General features: G+C 46.5%; 1 protein-coding gene across 2 annotated transcripts in view; it reads left to right on the top strand.

The window, feature by feature from the left end:
• Positions 1 to 8658: 8658 nt before the first annotated feature.
• Positions 8659 to 15413, top strand: part of LOC139550511 (protein zyg-11 homolog) — a 50533-nt gene continuing 43778 nt past the window's right edge. Inside the window, exons 1-5 of one of the 2 annotated variants that reach the window (XM_071361446.1) lie at positions 8659 to 8939; positions 9491 to 9659; positions 9899 to 10710; positions 10918 to 11061; positions 11222 to 11398. In XM_071361446.1, coding sequence (XP_071217547.1) covers positions 8937 to 8939; positions 9491 to 9659; positions 9899 to 10710; positions 10918 to 11061; positions 11222 to 11398 — 1305 coding nt within the window. In that variant the 5' untranslated portion in view covers positions 8659 to 8936. The remainder of the gene's footprint in view (positions 8940 to 9490; positions 9660 to 9898; positions 10711 to 10917; positions 11062 to 11221; positions 11399 to 15413) is intronic. The other variant, XM_071361447.1, reaches the window with a different exon arrangement.

Below are 15413 nucleotides of genomic sequence, written 5' to 3'. Positions count from 1 at the left end.
GAAGGTGAGGGGGGGGGAGGTTGGGGGAGAGGGAAAGAGAAAGAAAAGTGGAAGAGAGGGGGAGGGGGGAACTGGAATGGAATCTGTCCAAATTTCCAAGTGATCTTTTTTTCCTTTACAGAGAAATGTACATTCTTTCCATACAAAAGTGCTTGGGCTATATGTTTTTGAATATATTTCATTGAAAAAGTCACGACTCCCTGTGGTCTGTAATCACCGGTAGAACAGGCTGTATCTGGAGGGAAACCGATCCCAGAAGAGGAGACCAGCGGGTTCCTCTGACTGATTGGTCTGCAACACACGGCACACTGCATACACATCCAAATCACAAAACTTGAAAGTTAATGGGAATTAATAAAAGGGACTAATTCATGACTGAATTTTCTTTTTTTATCATGAGTTTTGATGCTGCCTGAACAGCCCATTATCAGCCTGAAAATGTCATCCAAATGCCACAGTAGCTGACGTTTTTCTCAATACATTGCATTCAATAGGAAAAGATGAGTGTCACAGGGTTGACGTTTTTCTCAATACATTGCAGTCATTGGGAAAACATGAGTGCCACAGGGTTGACAATTATGTCAATACATTGCATTCAATGAAAAAGATGAGTGTCACAGGGTTGTCGTTTATGTCAATATATTGGAGTCAATGGCGAAAGATAAGTGACAACCAATTCAATCTGATAAATTGCAGTCAATGGGAAAAGGTGAGTGTCACAGTGTTGACACGTATGTCAATACATTGCAGTCAATGGGGAAAAAATAAGTGTCACAAGGTTGATGCCTAAATTAATACATCATGTTCAATGGGGAAAGATTAGCATCACAATATGTATGCATAGAGAAAGGCATCACAGACATGACACCCTCCCCTCTCTCTCTCCCTCCCTCATCTCTTTCTCAGACAGACATATCCACTCACAGAAAGAGAGACAGACAGGCAGGGAGACAGACAAACTCTAAACTCAACCGTAAACCTATCCATAGCTTCATGTCCATATCCCGGCTCAACCCAAATCTAGCCATAACTCTAGCCCTCCACATCTTGGCTCAGAGATGTGGACAATAAGTTAGAGTTAGGGTTATGGCGAGGGTTAGGTTTGAGCCAAGATGTGGAAAAGAAGCGAGGGTTAGGGTTGAGGGTAGGTTTAGTATATGCTAGAGGTAGAGATGAAGCAAGGGTTAGGGCTAGATTTAGTATCAGCTAGAGTTAGAGATGAAGCGAGGGTTAGGGCTAGGGCTAGGTTTAGTATAAGATAGAGTTAGAGATGAAGCGAGGGTTAGGTTTAGGTTTAGTATAAGCTAGAGTTAGAGATGAAGCGTGGGTTAGGGTTGAGTCTAGGTTTAGTAATAGCTAGAGTTAGCGATGAAGCGAGGGTTAAGATTAGGGCTATGTTTAGTATAAGCTAGAGTTAGAGATGAAGTTAGGGATAGGGTTAGGTTTAGTATAAGCTAGAGTTAGAGATGAAGCGAGGGATATTGTTAGGGCTAGGTTTAGTATAATCTAGAGTTAGAGATGAAGCAAGGGATATTGTTAGGGCTAGGTTTAGTATAAGCTAGAGTTAGAGATGAAGCGAGGGATATTGTTAGGGCTAGGTTTAGTATAATCTAGAGTTAGAGATGAAGCGAGGGATATTGTTAGGGCTAGGTTTAGTATAAGCTAGAGTTAGAGATGAAGCGAGGGATATTGTTAGGGCTAGGTTTAGTATAATCTAGAGTTAGAGATGAAGCGAGGGTTACGGTTAGGGCCTCAACCCTTGACATAACCCTAGCCTTCATCCAATGAACAATTAATACATCCCCCCACTATATGGTAGAAAAGTAGGCCCCACTTGAAGCCCGACCTTTACTTAATGTGCTTTCGAGGCTACAAACAGAATTTACTCATGGGATCGTTCAACAGACACTCCCAATGAATGCAAGCCTACATCTGACCAGGTGAAATTAACTCTTCACAGTGAAAACTTGGTCTCAGAGAGAACAAGGCTGTTCTTCTATAGAAAAGCATTACCTACACCCCTCACATAACCATGATGCCCCCGCGATTGAGCTAGCTAACCGTCTTTGCACACAACCAATCATGACCTTATAGAGATGCCCTGTGTTTAGGTTCAGCTTCCTGTGTCCTCCTTAATTAATCTTCAACATGGTCCTTTATTCTCTTCCTGCAGTTACACAAAAACACTGTCTTCCATCCTCTAGAACATTCTATTCTTAATGTAAAGATTTGCATTGTTAAAGAAGGTCCATAGGGGTCATACATTCAATATTACAGAAAGTAACTTAATTGGGGTCATATGTGCGGTTTCAAAGGTTTAAAAAGGTTTAATCTTCCCAAATTGTAGATAATTTGTGACCGCGGGACCCGGCCTATGAACTTTGAAGTTAATAGACCCAAAAGCATTTTTGACCTCCATTGAACACAATGATCTTGCAGTTCTAGAAACTAAGAGCCTTGTTATGAATTCATTTGAAACTGTCTGTATCTGCCTGCAAGTCTGTCTGCATGTCTGTGGTTGTTTGTCGGAGTATGTCTGTCTGTTTGTGGGAGTGAGTGAGGGAGAGAGAGAGAGATGAGAGCAGGGGGAGGCAGAGAAAGAAGGGGGAGAGCGAATGGCGGGGGGAGGAGAGAGAGAAAAGGGGGAGAGTAAGGAAGGGGGAAAAAGGGGGGAGAGAGAGAGAGGGGTGAAGGAGGGATGGGAAGGGAGAGGAGGGAGAGAGAGAGGGGATAGAGAGAGTAGAGGGGGAGGCAGGGAAAGAAGGAGGTAGAGAGAATGGAGGGGGGAAGGAGAGAGAGAAGGGGGAGAGTGAGGGAAGGGGAGAGAGAGGGGGAGAGGGTGAAGGAGGGACGAGGAGAGAGAAGGGAGAGGGAGATGAGAGGAGGTGGAGGAAGGTAAAGGGGGGGGAGAGAGCGATGGAGAGAGAGAGACAGAGAGGGTGAAAGAAGAGAATGAGGGGGATAAAAAAGAGAGTGGGAGAGAGACAGACAAGAGATCAACCCTGTGACACTAATATTTTCCAATTGACTCCAATGTATTGAGAAAAACATCAGCCCTGTGGCACATCTATTCACATTGACTGCAATGTACTTAGAAAAACATCAAACCCATGACACACATATTTTCCCATTGATTGCATTGTACTGAGAAAAACATCAGTTACTGTGACCTTTTTGCTAAAACATGCCAGGATGACATTTTCCTTTGATATCATGTTGGTCTCAAGAATCATTGATACATAGTATATATAACTACACTGCTCAAAAAAATAAAGGGAACACTAAAATAACACATCCTAGATCTGAATGAATGAAATATTCTTATTGAATACTTTTTTCTTTACATAGTTGAATGTGCTGACAACAAAATCATCTGAAGAGGAGGAGTAGGGATCGGACCAAAACGCAGCGGTTGATGAATACATGAAGATTTATTAAAGCAAGACTAAACACGAAGAACACTTGAATAGATTACAAAATAACAAACGACGTAGACCGACCTGAACATAAGAACTTACATAAACACGAAGAACGCACGAACAGGAACAGACTAGACAAACGAAACAGTCCCGTGTGGTAACAAACACTGACACGGAAGACAATCACCCACAAACAAACAGTGTGAACAGCCTACCTTAATATGGTTCTCAATCAGAGGAAACGTCAAACACCTGCCCCTAATTGAGAACCATATCAGGCAACACATTGAACCCAACATAGAAACACATAACATAGACTACCCACCCAGCTCACGCCCTGACCATACTAAACAAATACAAAAACAACAGAAAACAGGTCAGGAACGTGACAGAACCCCCCCCCCCCCCTCAAGGTGCGAACTCCGGGCGCACCACCTAAAAATCTAGGGCAGGGTCTGGGTGGGCATCTGTCCGCGGTGGCGGCTCCGGCGCAGGACGAGGACACCACTCCACCATTGTCTTTGTCCCCCGCCTTAGCGTCCTTTGAGTGGCGATCCTCGCCCCCGACCCTGGTCTAGGAACCTTAACACAGGTCCCCCCTAGATAGAGGAGATAACTCAGGACATAGAGGTAGCTCAGGACAGAGAGGTAGCTCAGGACAGAGAAGTAGCTCAGAACAGAGAGGTAGCTCAGGACAGAGAGGTAGCTCAGGACAGAGAGGTAGCTCAGGACAGAGGGGCAGCTCTGGACTGAATGGTCGCTCCGGACTAGTGGCAGCTCCGGACTGGAGGGCAGCTCATGACTGGAGGGCAGCTCATGACTGGAGGGCAGCTCATGACTGGAGGGCAGCTCATGACTGGAGGGCAGCTCATGACTGGAGGGCAGCTCATGACTGGAGGGCAGCTCATGACTGGAAGGCAGCTCATGACTGGAGGGCAGCTCCGGACAGAGAGGCAGCTCTGGACTGAATGGTCGCTCCGGACTAGTGGCAGCTCCGGACTGGAGGGCAGCTCATGACTGGAGGGCAGCTCATGACTGGAGGGCAGCTCATGACTGGAGGGCAGCTCATGACTGGAGGGCAGCTCATGACTGGAGGGCAGCTCATGACTGGAGGGCAGCTCATGACTGGAAGGCAGCTCATGACTGGAGGGCAGCTCATGACTGGAGGGCAGCTCATGACTGGCTGAAGGCTCTGGATGCTCATGGCTGGCGGAAGGCTCTGGCTGCTCATGGCTGGCGGAAGGCTCTGGCTGCTCCTGTCTGGCGGAAGGCTCTGGCTGCTCTTGTCTGGCAGACGGCTCTAGCGGCTCCTGTCTGGCGGACGGCTCTAGCGGCTCCTGTCTGCCGGATATGGTCTCACAAGGGGTCTGAGGATCTCATCTCGGTACCTATCAGCAGTCAGGCTACCTCTGGCGAGCACATGGAGGGCTGTGCGGCCCCCCAAAGAAATGCCACCCCACACCATGACTGACCCACCGCCAAACCGGTCATGCTGGAGGATGTTGCTGGCAGCAGAACGTTCTCCACGGCGTCTCCAGACTCTGTCACGTCTGTCACATGTGCTCATGTGCTCAGTGTGAACCTGCTTTCATCTGTGAAGAGCACAGGGCGCCAGTGGCGAATTTGCCAATCTTGGTGTTCTCTGGCAAATGCCAAACGTCCTGCACGGTGTTGGGCTGTAAGCACAACCCCCACCTGTGGACGTCGGGCCCTCATACCACCCTCATGGAGTCTGTTTCTGACCGTTTGAGCACACACATGCACATTTGTGGCCTGCTGGAGGTCATTTTGCAGGGCTCTGGCAGTGCTCCACCTGCTCCTCCTTGCACAAAGGCGGAGGTAGCGGTCCTGCTGCTGGGTTGTTGCCCTCCTACGGCCTCCTCCACGTCGCCTGATGTACTGGCCTGTCTCCTGGTAGCGCCTCCATGCTCTGGACACTACGCTGACAGACACAGCAAACCGTCTTGCCACAGCTCGCATTGATGTGCCATCCTGGATGAGCTGCACTACTTGAGCCACTTGTGTGGGTTGTAGACTCCGTCTCATGCTACCACTAGAGTGAAAGCACCGCCAGCATTCAAAAGTGACCAAAACATCAGCCAGGAAGCATAGGAAGAAGTGGTCTGTGGTCACCACCTGCAGAACCACTCCTTTATTGGGGGTGTCTTGCTAATTGCCTATAATTTCCACCTTTTGTCTATTCCATTTGCACAACAGCATGTGCAATTTATTGTCAATCAGTGTTGCTTCCTAAGTGGACAGTTTGATTTCACAGAAGTGTGATTGACTTGGAGTTACATTGTGTTGTTTAAGTGTTCCCTTTATTTTTTTGAGCAGTGTACTATACACTACAGCCAGAGACTAAACAGCACACGCCCAATCATCAGGGTTTAATATAAAAGTGACATAAAGAAACCAGTTGTAATAAACCAAACATAACTCTTTTTACTGTTTTACAGGCTTGTTTATAAAACTGAGCCAATTAAACATGTTCACACACACTAACTATTGCAACAATTACTGAGACCTTAAAAGCCTATTGGAACAGTTGACTTTGGACACTTTGCTTGTAATGGGCAAACTTTAACAATTCAGCAGCTTAACTAGGGTGATAACTAGGGAGAGGACGGCTAAGAGAGGTCATCCAAGGTCATTCTCTTTACGTGAGAAAAGGAAAGATGTCAGAGGTCTATATGTATAAGCCGATTGAGAATTAATATGATCTAGTGTACATTCATTAGTATGAGACTTTCTGTCCCTCAACTGATTTGCATGGCTTGAGTCTTTTTGTGGGCCGTGTGCTATGTTATGGTACAGTGGGGAAGAGAGAAAGAGAGAAAGAGTTTTCCACCGGAGGCCTGAGGTACATTCTTTACAGATTCTCTAATATTTGCATTGGATGGCGCTGGGGCCTCTCTTAAAGGTGTGTAACTATGTATGAAGGAGGGTGGTGGAGAGAGATGGACCGACCACATAGAGCTCTTTCTGCAGCTGTTAAAATGCTCAGATTCCCCTGCCTACACTACTATTAAAATCACTGTATTACATTTGTGTGTGTGTGTGTGTGTGTGTGTGTGTGTGTGTGTGTGTGTGTGTGTGTGTGTGTGTGTGTGTGTGTGTGTGTGTGTGTGTGTGTGTGTGTGTGTGTGTGTGTGTGTGTGTGTGTGTGTGTGTGTGTGTGTGTGTGTGTGTGTGTGTGTGTGTGTATGCTCACGTACGCCATTTATGTAAAACACACGCAGTGGATCCACCCTGAGTCTTCCCGTCACTCTGTCTGCACTATAAACCCTCAAACTTTACATAGTCAGTTAGCCACACACCTGCCGCCCTTCGACAAGAGAGCCACCAATGCAGGAGCTGGAAGGGAGAAGGTGAGATCTTTGGCCCCAGTGAGGAGACCACACTCAGGCACTGGCCACAGCCTGGCTCTGGGGACGGCTGGTGGTCCTCTGTGGGATCATCAGGGGTGAAAGGAGTCTTTGACCACCATGACGGTGCTAAACTCGGAAGACTTTCGGAAAAAATGTGTGGAACCTTCAACCACCAGGTTCCTGGTGACGACAATTGCTCAGAGAGACATACACTGTTGGGAATCTCCATAGAGGTCCATTTATCTATCCCTACCAACGCAGTTCTCAAATGTGTCACAACACACCCACAACCAGCTAATGATATTAACCAGGGATGCAAAACCATACAGATGGGAAGAAAATAACCCTGAATAAAAATAGAACCATTTAGCTAATAGAGCTCATGTCTGTCTGGAGTCTGAACTGAGCCAGTTGAGATAAGTAACTCCTCCACTAAGACATAACGTTTTTAGATTGATAGTCAACCAGTGAGAGCTGTAAAGTATCACTGGATCAAAGGCAGCTGGAGGAGTTTGCCTCTCTTATTCAAATAACTCTAAAACGTGGTATGATATTTCAGTGAGACGTGAAACACAGGAGCCTTTGCCAAGGCTTAATGACATTTATTTTAATAGCACACAAGAGCAAATCTGAGCACAGAAAACGAATCCAAGGATAACAAATAAAAGCGAGACTTGAGCCATGAAAAGAGCTGTCTTAAATCTTAAAATCACGTTTCGGCTGCAGTTTAGCAGGTATTTAGTCTATTAGACGTCTATTAGCTGTCCTTCAGAGGATATCAGTTGTCAGCAAGAGCTTTCCACAGTCCCTATGTACTTAAACATAGGTATTGTGTTTGCTCCCTCATCAACCAAAGTGTGGCATGCATTTGTAGATGATTCTAGATTCTAGATAGATAAATCATTTTTCTCTCTTTTTGCCAATCCCCACCCACCAAACCATTACTTTTATGGAGCCAGCTTTGTCACTTGGGAGTGGCTTATGTGTCTGCCTGCCCCACATTTGACTACTTAATGTGTGACATAATAGGAAGGACTCAAATTTGGGGCAAGATGTCTGTTTGGTCCCTGGTAATAGACCCAATACTGCCCTCCTGCTCAGAGCTCAGCTGATTTTATGGCCTAGTTAAGTTTGGAAAACAACAGTGGGGGCCTTATGGGCCAGCCCTGGCCTGGAGAGGAAAACTCATGAGCTAATGTGCTGAATTAGGGGTTAGGCTACTGCTGCTGCTGCTGCTGGAGCTGAAAGTAAAGGGAACAGTACCAAAGAGTTTAAGGGGAGCCATAGAAAAATATAATTGTAAAATTATTTTATGAGAAGTGATATTATAGTAAACTGACATCTCCACCCAGTGCATATACTCATCCAACCACCTTGGAACACTTACATCTAAATGATTTGATATAATATTCTAAACCCAACACAATTAAAGGATGCGGGAGAGTATTTCTAGATGTAATATTGTTCATTTAAAATCTTCAACAAAGAGACAGTTCTTGAAGTTATGTATTGGGAGCAACTGAGCATCTTTTAGCAAAGTCATGAAGGGGAATCAACAGTAGTTTACCGGTAATATTTTCCCGAGGCCAGTGGCCCCTCCTTGTGGCAAAACTAGTTACTAATCCCTTCTTCAAAAATGTCAAAGATTGATACAAACTAAGTTAAATGTGCTAAAATGTCAAAGATACAACTATTGTGCATTTCATTATCGACTGCAAATCAAATGCCATTTAATCGATCATGATGTATCATAGAACATTGTAGGAGAATAGCACCTGCTTGAAAGAGAAGTTGCCATTGGATGACATTTGACTTCTGCCGACCAATTACAAAGTGGTATTACAGTACGACGGCTCGTGGATCAACTATTTCTATGGGTTCGACATCGTGGAGCTCTGGAGTTACACACCGTTAACTATCGATCAAGTGCTGTCGCTGTATCAACATTCAACAGTAATTTGACTAGCAGTAGACACTGTACTTTGTAGCTTGATTTTACCAATGTCAACTGACGGAAAAAGAACGGAATATACATGTGCATATCCACGACAGAAGATAGTCTTGCAATTTGAACCACAATACTTGTTCTGAAAGTCATTTGATATTGCAAAGTGATGGGAAATATTTGTATTTAAAAAAAAAAAAAATGGTGAGTGAGTTATTAGGCTACCCCCTTCCCAGTTCCTTTTCGTATTGCCTTGCTGTCTCTGTCAAATAGTAAAATAGCAAGAGCCTTGCTTTTGTTCACCTTGGTTGGTCAAGAGATCTGTAGGATTAGAGGGTGATTTAAAGGGACTATCTAATGCGCCATTACTCTATTCTGGTTAAATTTAGAAACAAGCCATGTCGCAATCGCATATCCTACTGTGTCACTCACAGTGTCAGTGGCTCTGAACGTGCTCTCGTTGTTTCGACATGACTAAGTACTTGTTGAAAAAATATATATATATTTACACATTTTACAAGTTTTGAGTTATCAAATATTGATTGAGTAAAAGGTTTATTCTGAAAACTATTTAGGTTACAAAACACTTCAAACAGAGTGACAGATTCAGGTACCTGAAAGCCTAATCATTTTTCATCCATTTATCATTGCTGTATGGAAATGAAACATACCAAGTATCCATTCATGTCAAATGTGGTTGCATCAGGTGCAATGTCATGCACTGCAGAACCAAAGCCAGCTGTGTTTGACTGCAGGCTGAGGAGTCCTGTCCCGTGGCCCTGTCTGAGCTGTGTCTGGCCCAGGTGTGTCTCAGCCTGGACTCCCTCTGCAGTACGCACCCAGACGGCTCCCTGAGGCTCAGCTGGGCCCCACTGCTCCCACAGGAAATGGCTGATCAGCTACTGCACAAGATGGCTGCCCAGGGTGAGTAGGGAGGGAGGGCGCCAGAGAATGTTCAACAACAAAACACACACAAATGGAATTAAATAAATGTAATGGTTAACAAACCTATGGGTTTAAAAAAGGGAATTTCTATTCAATGGGTTGATTTTACGTAATTTTTTAAAACAAGATATTGTTGTGTCAACCTCCTGGTCATCACTGTTCTCATCCACATTTCAGCCTTACCTCACGTTTTCACTTCTTCTTTTTTCATCCCCTAGGTACGCTAAACGACAGAACAGTCGGTATCTTCCGCAGCTGTGAACAACTCCGTCTGCGCAGAGCTTGTGTCCGCTCCTCCCCCCTCTCTGCAGAGGCCTTCCGTCTGGCCCTCTGCGCTCACCGGCTGCAGGAGCTGGATGCATCCGGGGTCCCTGGGGGCCTCACTGGTGCCCACATCCTCTCAGGACTGGCCTCCAACCCGGAGTGCAGAGCCAGCCTGCAGAGGCTCACACTGAGCAGGTTCCAGTTGGGCTGGACGTCCCTGGAGATGGAGGAAGAGCAAGTGGGCTTCAGCTCTCTGCAGGGCCTGAGGACACTCAACCTGGCCAACACAGACCTCACAGACCCCTTCCTGGAGGACATCTGTACTCTGCCACAGCTAGAGGTCCTGGACATCTCCAGCACCCCCGTCACGGAGCTGAGCGCCCTGCTGGGTTGCCGGCTTACCCTGAGATCCCTGACTGCCCACGGGCTGAGGCAGCTGGACATGTCACCCGCCAGGGTGATCTCCATCCTTAGCCAGCTCCACGCCCTCAGGCACCTGGACCTCTCTGACGACCGCTTCGCCTCTGCACCGCCATCCGCAGAGAATGACGAAGGGGGGGAGGGGGATGAAGCAGTGAGGCTGCTTCTGGAGGGGGGTTCTGGGATTCTCCCAGCACTTGTGTCTCTGGATGTGTCTGGAAGGAAGAAGGTGACTGAAGGGGCGGTCACGGCCTTCGTCGAGGGGAGGAGAGGGCTTTTGTTCCTGGGGCTTCTGGCTACTGGGGCTGGCTCCTGTGATGTTCTGTCTGGGAAGGACAACTTAAAGGTGAGGTGACCGCCTGGGGGGGATTTTATTGTTCATTACAAAAAATGCCTCCTACTTCATGTTGTCATTTACTTGCTTTGGTGGATCTGAGACAGCTGTGAAGGTGTAAGCAGTAGTTTCAGCTATGACCTATCGAGGCCTATCAGAAAATGTGCAGAAGAAGGAGGAATAAGTGACTGACGAATAATCTTCTTGTTTGTCTTCTAGGTGACCGGCGAGGCCAATGAGAAGCAGATCTGTGAATCTCTGAGGAGGTACAGAGAGAGAGAGTGTTTCACACGCGAGGCCCTGGTCCATCTCTACCAGCTGACTAACGACATGTACGACCAGACCAGACCAGACATCCTGAAGGTAACGGTCGGAATATGTCAGTATATAAAATGGCTGAAATTGTGGTTGTTGACATAAGCATTTATACAAAAATCTTATGTACTGCTTATACATGTGTTATGTATGGGTCATGAATGTGTTATGAAGTCCTTATGTAGGTACCCTTCTCTCCTTCCTGTAGCTGGTGTTGGGAGGGATGCAGAGCTACTCAGAATCTCTACATGTCCAGCTGGTGGCCTCAGCCTGCATCTTCAACCTGACCAATCAGGACATGGCTGTGGGCATGCCCCACCACCTGCTCAGCGCAGTTGTGCATCAGGTGCTGGAAGCCATGAGAAGCTTCCCCAGCCACCAACAGGTATGTGCCCATACACACACACACACTAACATGCACTACATGACCAAAAGTATGTGGAGACCTGCTTGTCGAACATCTCATTCCAAAATCATGGGCATTAATATGGAGTTGGTCCCCCCCTTTGCTGCTTTAACAGCCTTCACTCATCTGGGAAGACTTTCTACTAGATGTTGAAACATTGCCGTGGGGACTTGCTTCCATTCAGCCAAAAGAGCATTAGTGAGGTTGGGTACTGATGTTGGATGATTAGGCCTGGCTTGCAGTCAGTGTTCCAATTCATCTCAAAGGTGTTCGATGGGGTTGATGTCAGGGCTATATGCGGCCAGTCATTTATATATGGACCTTTCTTTGTGCATGGGGTTTTGTCATGATCTATGAGCAGAATAACTGTATTACCTCAAGGCCAGCCCCCTAGCAATTCCAGAGTTCCAGTCGATGAGCTACAGCCTCTCTCCATTTGAGTAACCGCTAGCATGATGCACACACAGCAGAGGGAGAGAGCAATGACGTGGTGCACATATCTGCACATATGTGATGTAGTACACAATTTTCGGGGACCACTTTTGGCTTGTGAGCGCTACTTTAAGAACTACTGGCTAAAAAGTATACAAAAGTACAGGAGAATCCATGTAAGGGACAGATCTCTAAGGGACAATTATAAACATTCTAAACCACCACTGAAATCCTTTAGGCTTACTCATGATGCTGAAATCAACCAAACACAGCAACGTGAATGAAGCTGTGCATATCTCCAACCATTAGAAAATTAATTTTAAAAAAACAACAACTAATAAATAACAAATACTGGGCTAATCTTAAAGCATAAACACAAATTATCACACAGAGTTGGCTACTCTCTCTCCTGTACCCATAAAAAAAATCTAGGCCAAATACAATATAAAGTAATACTCTACTGTGTACCGGACGGCAGTAAGGATTGCCACCGAGCTCACATCAAATCAAATCAAATTTTATTTGTCACATACACATGGTTAGCAGATGTTAATGCGAGTGTAGCGAAATGCTTGTGCTTCTAGTTCCGACAATGCCCACTAAATGTTAGTGGTGGCTGTTTAACAGTCTGATGGCCTTGAGATAGAAGCTGTTTTTCAGTCTCTCGGTCCCTGCTTTGATGCACCTGTACTGACCTCGCCTTCTGGATGATAGCGGGGTGAACAGGCAGTGGCTTGGGTGGTTGTTGTCCTTGATGATCTTTATGGCCTTCCTGTGACATCGGGTGGTGTAGGTGTCCTGGAGGGCAGGTAGTTTGCCCCCGGTGATGCGTTGTGCAGACCTTACTACCCTCTGGAGAGCCTTATGGTTGTGGGCGGAGCAGTTGCCGTACCAGGCGGTGATACAGCCCGACAGGATGCTCTCGATTGTGCATCTGTAGAAGTTTGTGAGTGCTTTTGGTGACAAGCCGAATTTCTTCAGCCTCCTGAGGTTGAAGAGGCGCTGCTGCGCCTTCTTCACAACGCTGTCTGTGTGGGTGGACCAATTCAGTTTGTCCGTGATGTGTACACCGAGGAACTTAAAACTTTCCACCTTCTCCACTACTGTCCCGTCGATATGGATAGGGGTGGTGCTCCCTCTGCTGTTTCCTGAAATCCACAATCATCTCCTTTGTTTTGTTGACGTTGAGTGTGAGGTTAATTTCCTGACACCACACTCCGAGGGCCCTCACCTCCTCCCTGTAGGCCGTCTCGTCGTTGTTGGTAATCAAGCCTACCACTGTAGTGTCGTCCGCAAACTTGATGATTGAGTTGGAGGCGTGCATGGCCACGCAGTCGTGGGTGAACAGGGAGTACAGGAGAGGGCTCAGAACGCACCCTTGTGGGGCCCCGGTGTTGAGGATCAGCGGGGTGGAGATGTTGTTACCTACCCTCACCACCTGGGGGCGGCCCGTCAGGAAGTCCAGGACCCAGTTGCACAGGGCGGGGTCGAGACCCAGGGTCTCGAGCTTGATGACGAGTTTGGAGGGTACTATGGTGTTAAATGCTGAGCTGTAGTCGATGAACAGCATTCTCACATAGGTATTCCTCTTGTCCAAATGGGTTAGGGCAGTGTGCAGTGTGGTTGCGATTGCGTCGTCTGTAGACCTATTGGGTCGGTAAGCAAATTGGAGTGGGTCTAGGGTGTCAGGTAGGGTGGAGGTGATATGGTCCTTGACTAGTCTCTCAAAGCACTTCATGATGACGGAAGTGAGTGCTACGGGCGGTAGTCGTTTAGCTCAGTTACCTTAGCTTTCTTGGGAACAGGAACAATGGTGGCCCTCTTGAAGCATGTGGGAACCGCAGACTGGGATTAGGATTGATTGAATATGTCCTTAAACACACCAGCCAGCTGGTTTGCGCATGCTCTGAGGACGCGGCTGGGAATGCCGTCTGGGCCTGCAGCCTTGCGAGGGTTAACATGTTTAAATGTTTTACTCACCTCGGCTGCAGTGAAGGAGAGCCCGCAGGTTTTGGTAGCGGGCCGTGTCAGTGGCACTGTATTGTCCTCAAAGCGAGCAAAAAAGTTATTTAGCCTGTCTGGGAGCAAGACATCCTGGTCCGGAACGGGGCTGGTTTTCTTTTTGTAATCCGTGATTGACTGTAGACCCTGCCACATACCTCTTGTGTCTGAGCTGTTGAATTGCGACTCTACTTTGTCTCTATACTGGGACTTAGCTTGTTTGATTTCCTTGCGGAGAGAATAGCTACACTGTTTGTATTCGGTCATGTTTCCGGTCACCTTGCCCTGGTTAAAAGCAGTGGTTCGCGCTTTCAGTTTCACGCGAATGCTGCCATCAATCCACTCAACCAGGAGTACCCTATCAGCTCTGACTTTTTTTACCAGGTAAGTTGACTTGAGAACACATTCTCATTTACAGCAATGACATGGGGAACAGTTATAGGAGGGGAGATGAATGAGCCAATTGTAAACTTGGGATGATTAGGTGACTGTGATGGTATGAGAGCCAGATTGGGAATTTAGCCAGGACACCGGGGTTAACACCCCTACTCTTACAATAAGTGCCATGGGATCTTTTAGTGACCACAAAGAGTCAGGACACCCGTTTAACGTCCCATCCAAAAGACAACACCCTACTCAGGGCAATGTCCCCAACACTGCCCTGGGGCATTGGGATATTGTTTTAGACCAGACAAATGGGTGCTGCTGGCCCTCCAACACCACTTCCAGCAGCATCTGGTCTCCCATCCAGGACCAACCCTGCTTAGCTTCAGAAGCAAGCCAGCAGTGGGATGCAGGGTGATATGCTGCTGGCCATCAGGCCACGATACAGATTTTATGTACAGAAAACCTGCCAGAGCCCAGAAATCATTTGTCCCCACCAGTATCAGACAGTTAAACAAATAACTCTGCTCAACGACCCCCCCCCCCCTCCCCACTCATTTATTTGAACTGTATGAAATGTTCCTTATCCAATGGACTGTACAGTGCATTCGAAAAGTCTACAGAGCCCTTGACTTTTTCCAAATGTTGTTACGTTACAGCCTTATTTAAACAATTTTAGAATAGTTTTTTTCCCTCAATCTACACACCATACCCCATAATGACAAAGCAAAAACTGTTTTTTAGAGATTTTAGCGAATTTATTCAAAATGAAAAACTTATCACATTTATGGTGTATTGTGTGTCGATTGAGGAAACAATTTCATTAAATCCATTTTAGAATAAGGCAATAACGTCACAAAATGTGTAAAAAGTCAAGGGGTCTAAATACTTTCCATCTAAATACTTTCCGAATGCACTCGTCCCCACTAGTTGTTTCGTGTTGTATTGCTTGTGATTTACATTGTTGTGTTGTTACAGGTTTGGGTTTTTCCATTTATGTTTTGAGGTTGGTCTTTTAGCACGTATAGCTCGTTAGCACGTAGGGCGCAACAATTGGTGTCACTTCGGTAGTCAGTATGTGTTATTCCTGGGCTGGTTGCCTTCTCAATAGTGGGAAGGTGTTTCACCTGTACTGGCCCAGATGCTATTTAAGAGTGACTGGCCCAGTTCTCCAGTT

The sequence above is a fragment of the Salvelinus alpinus genome, chromosome 23, assembly GCF_045679555.1.
Source record: "Salvelinus alpinus chromosome 23, SLU_Salpinus.1, whole genome shotgun sequence".
Classification (NCBI taxonomy): domain Eukaryota; kingdom Metazoa; phylum Chordata; class Actinopteri; order Salmoniformes; family Salmonidae; genus Salvelinus; species Salvelinus alpinus.
The sequence above is the reverse complement of the archived record's forward strand: the minus strand, read 5'-3'. Positions and strand labels throughout refer to the sequence as shown.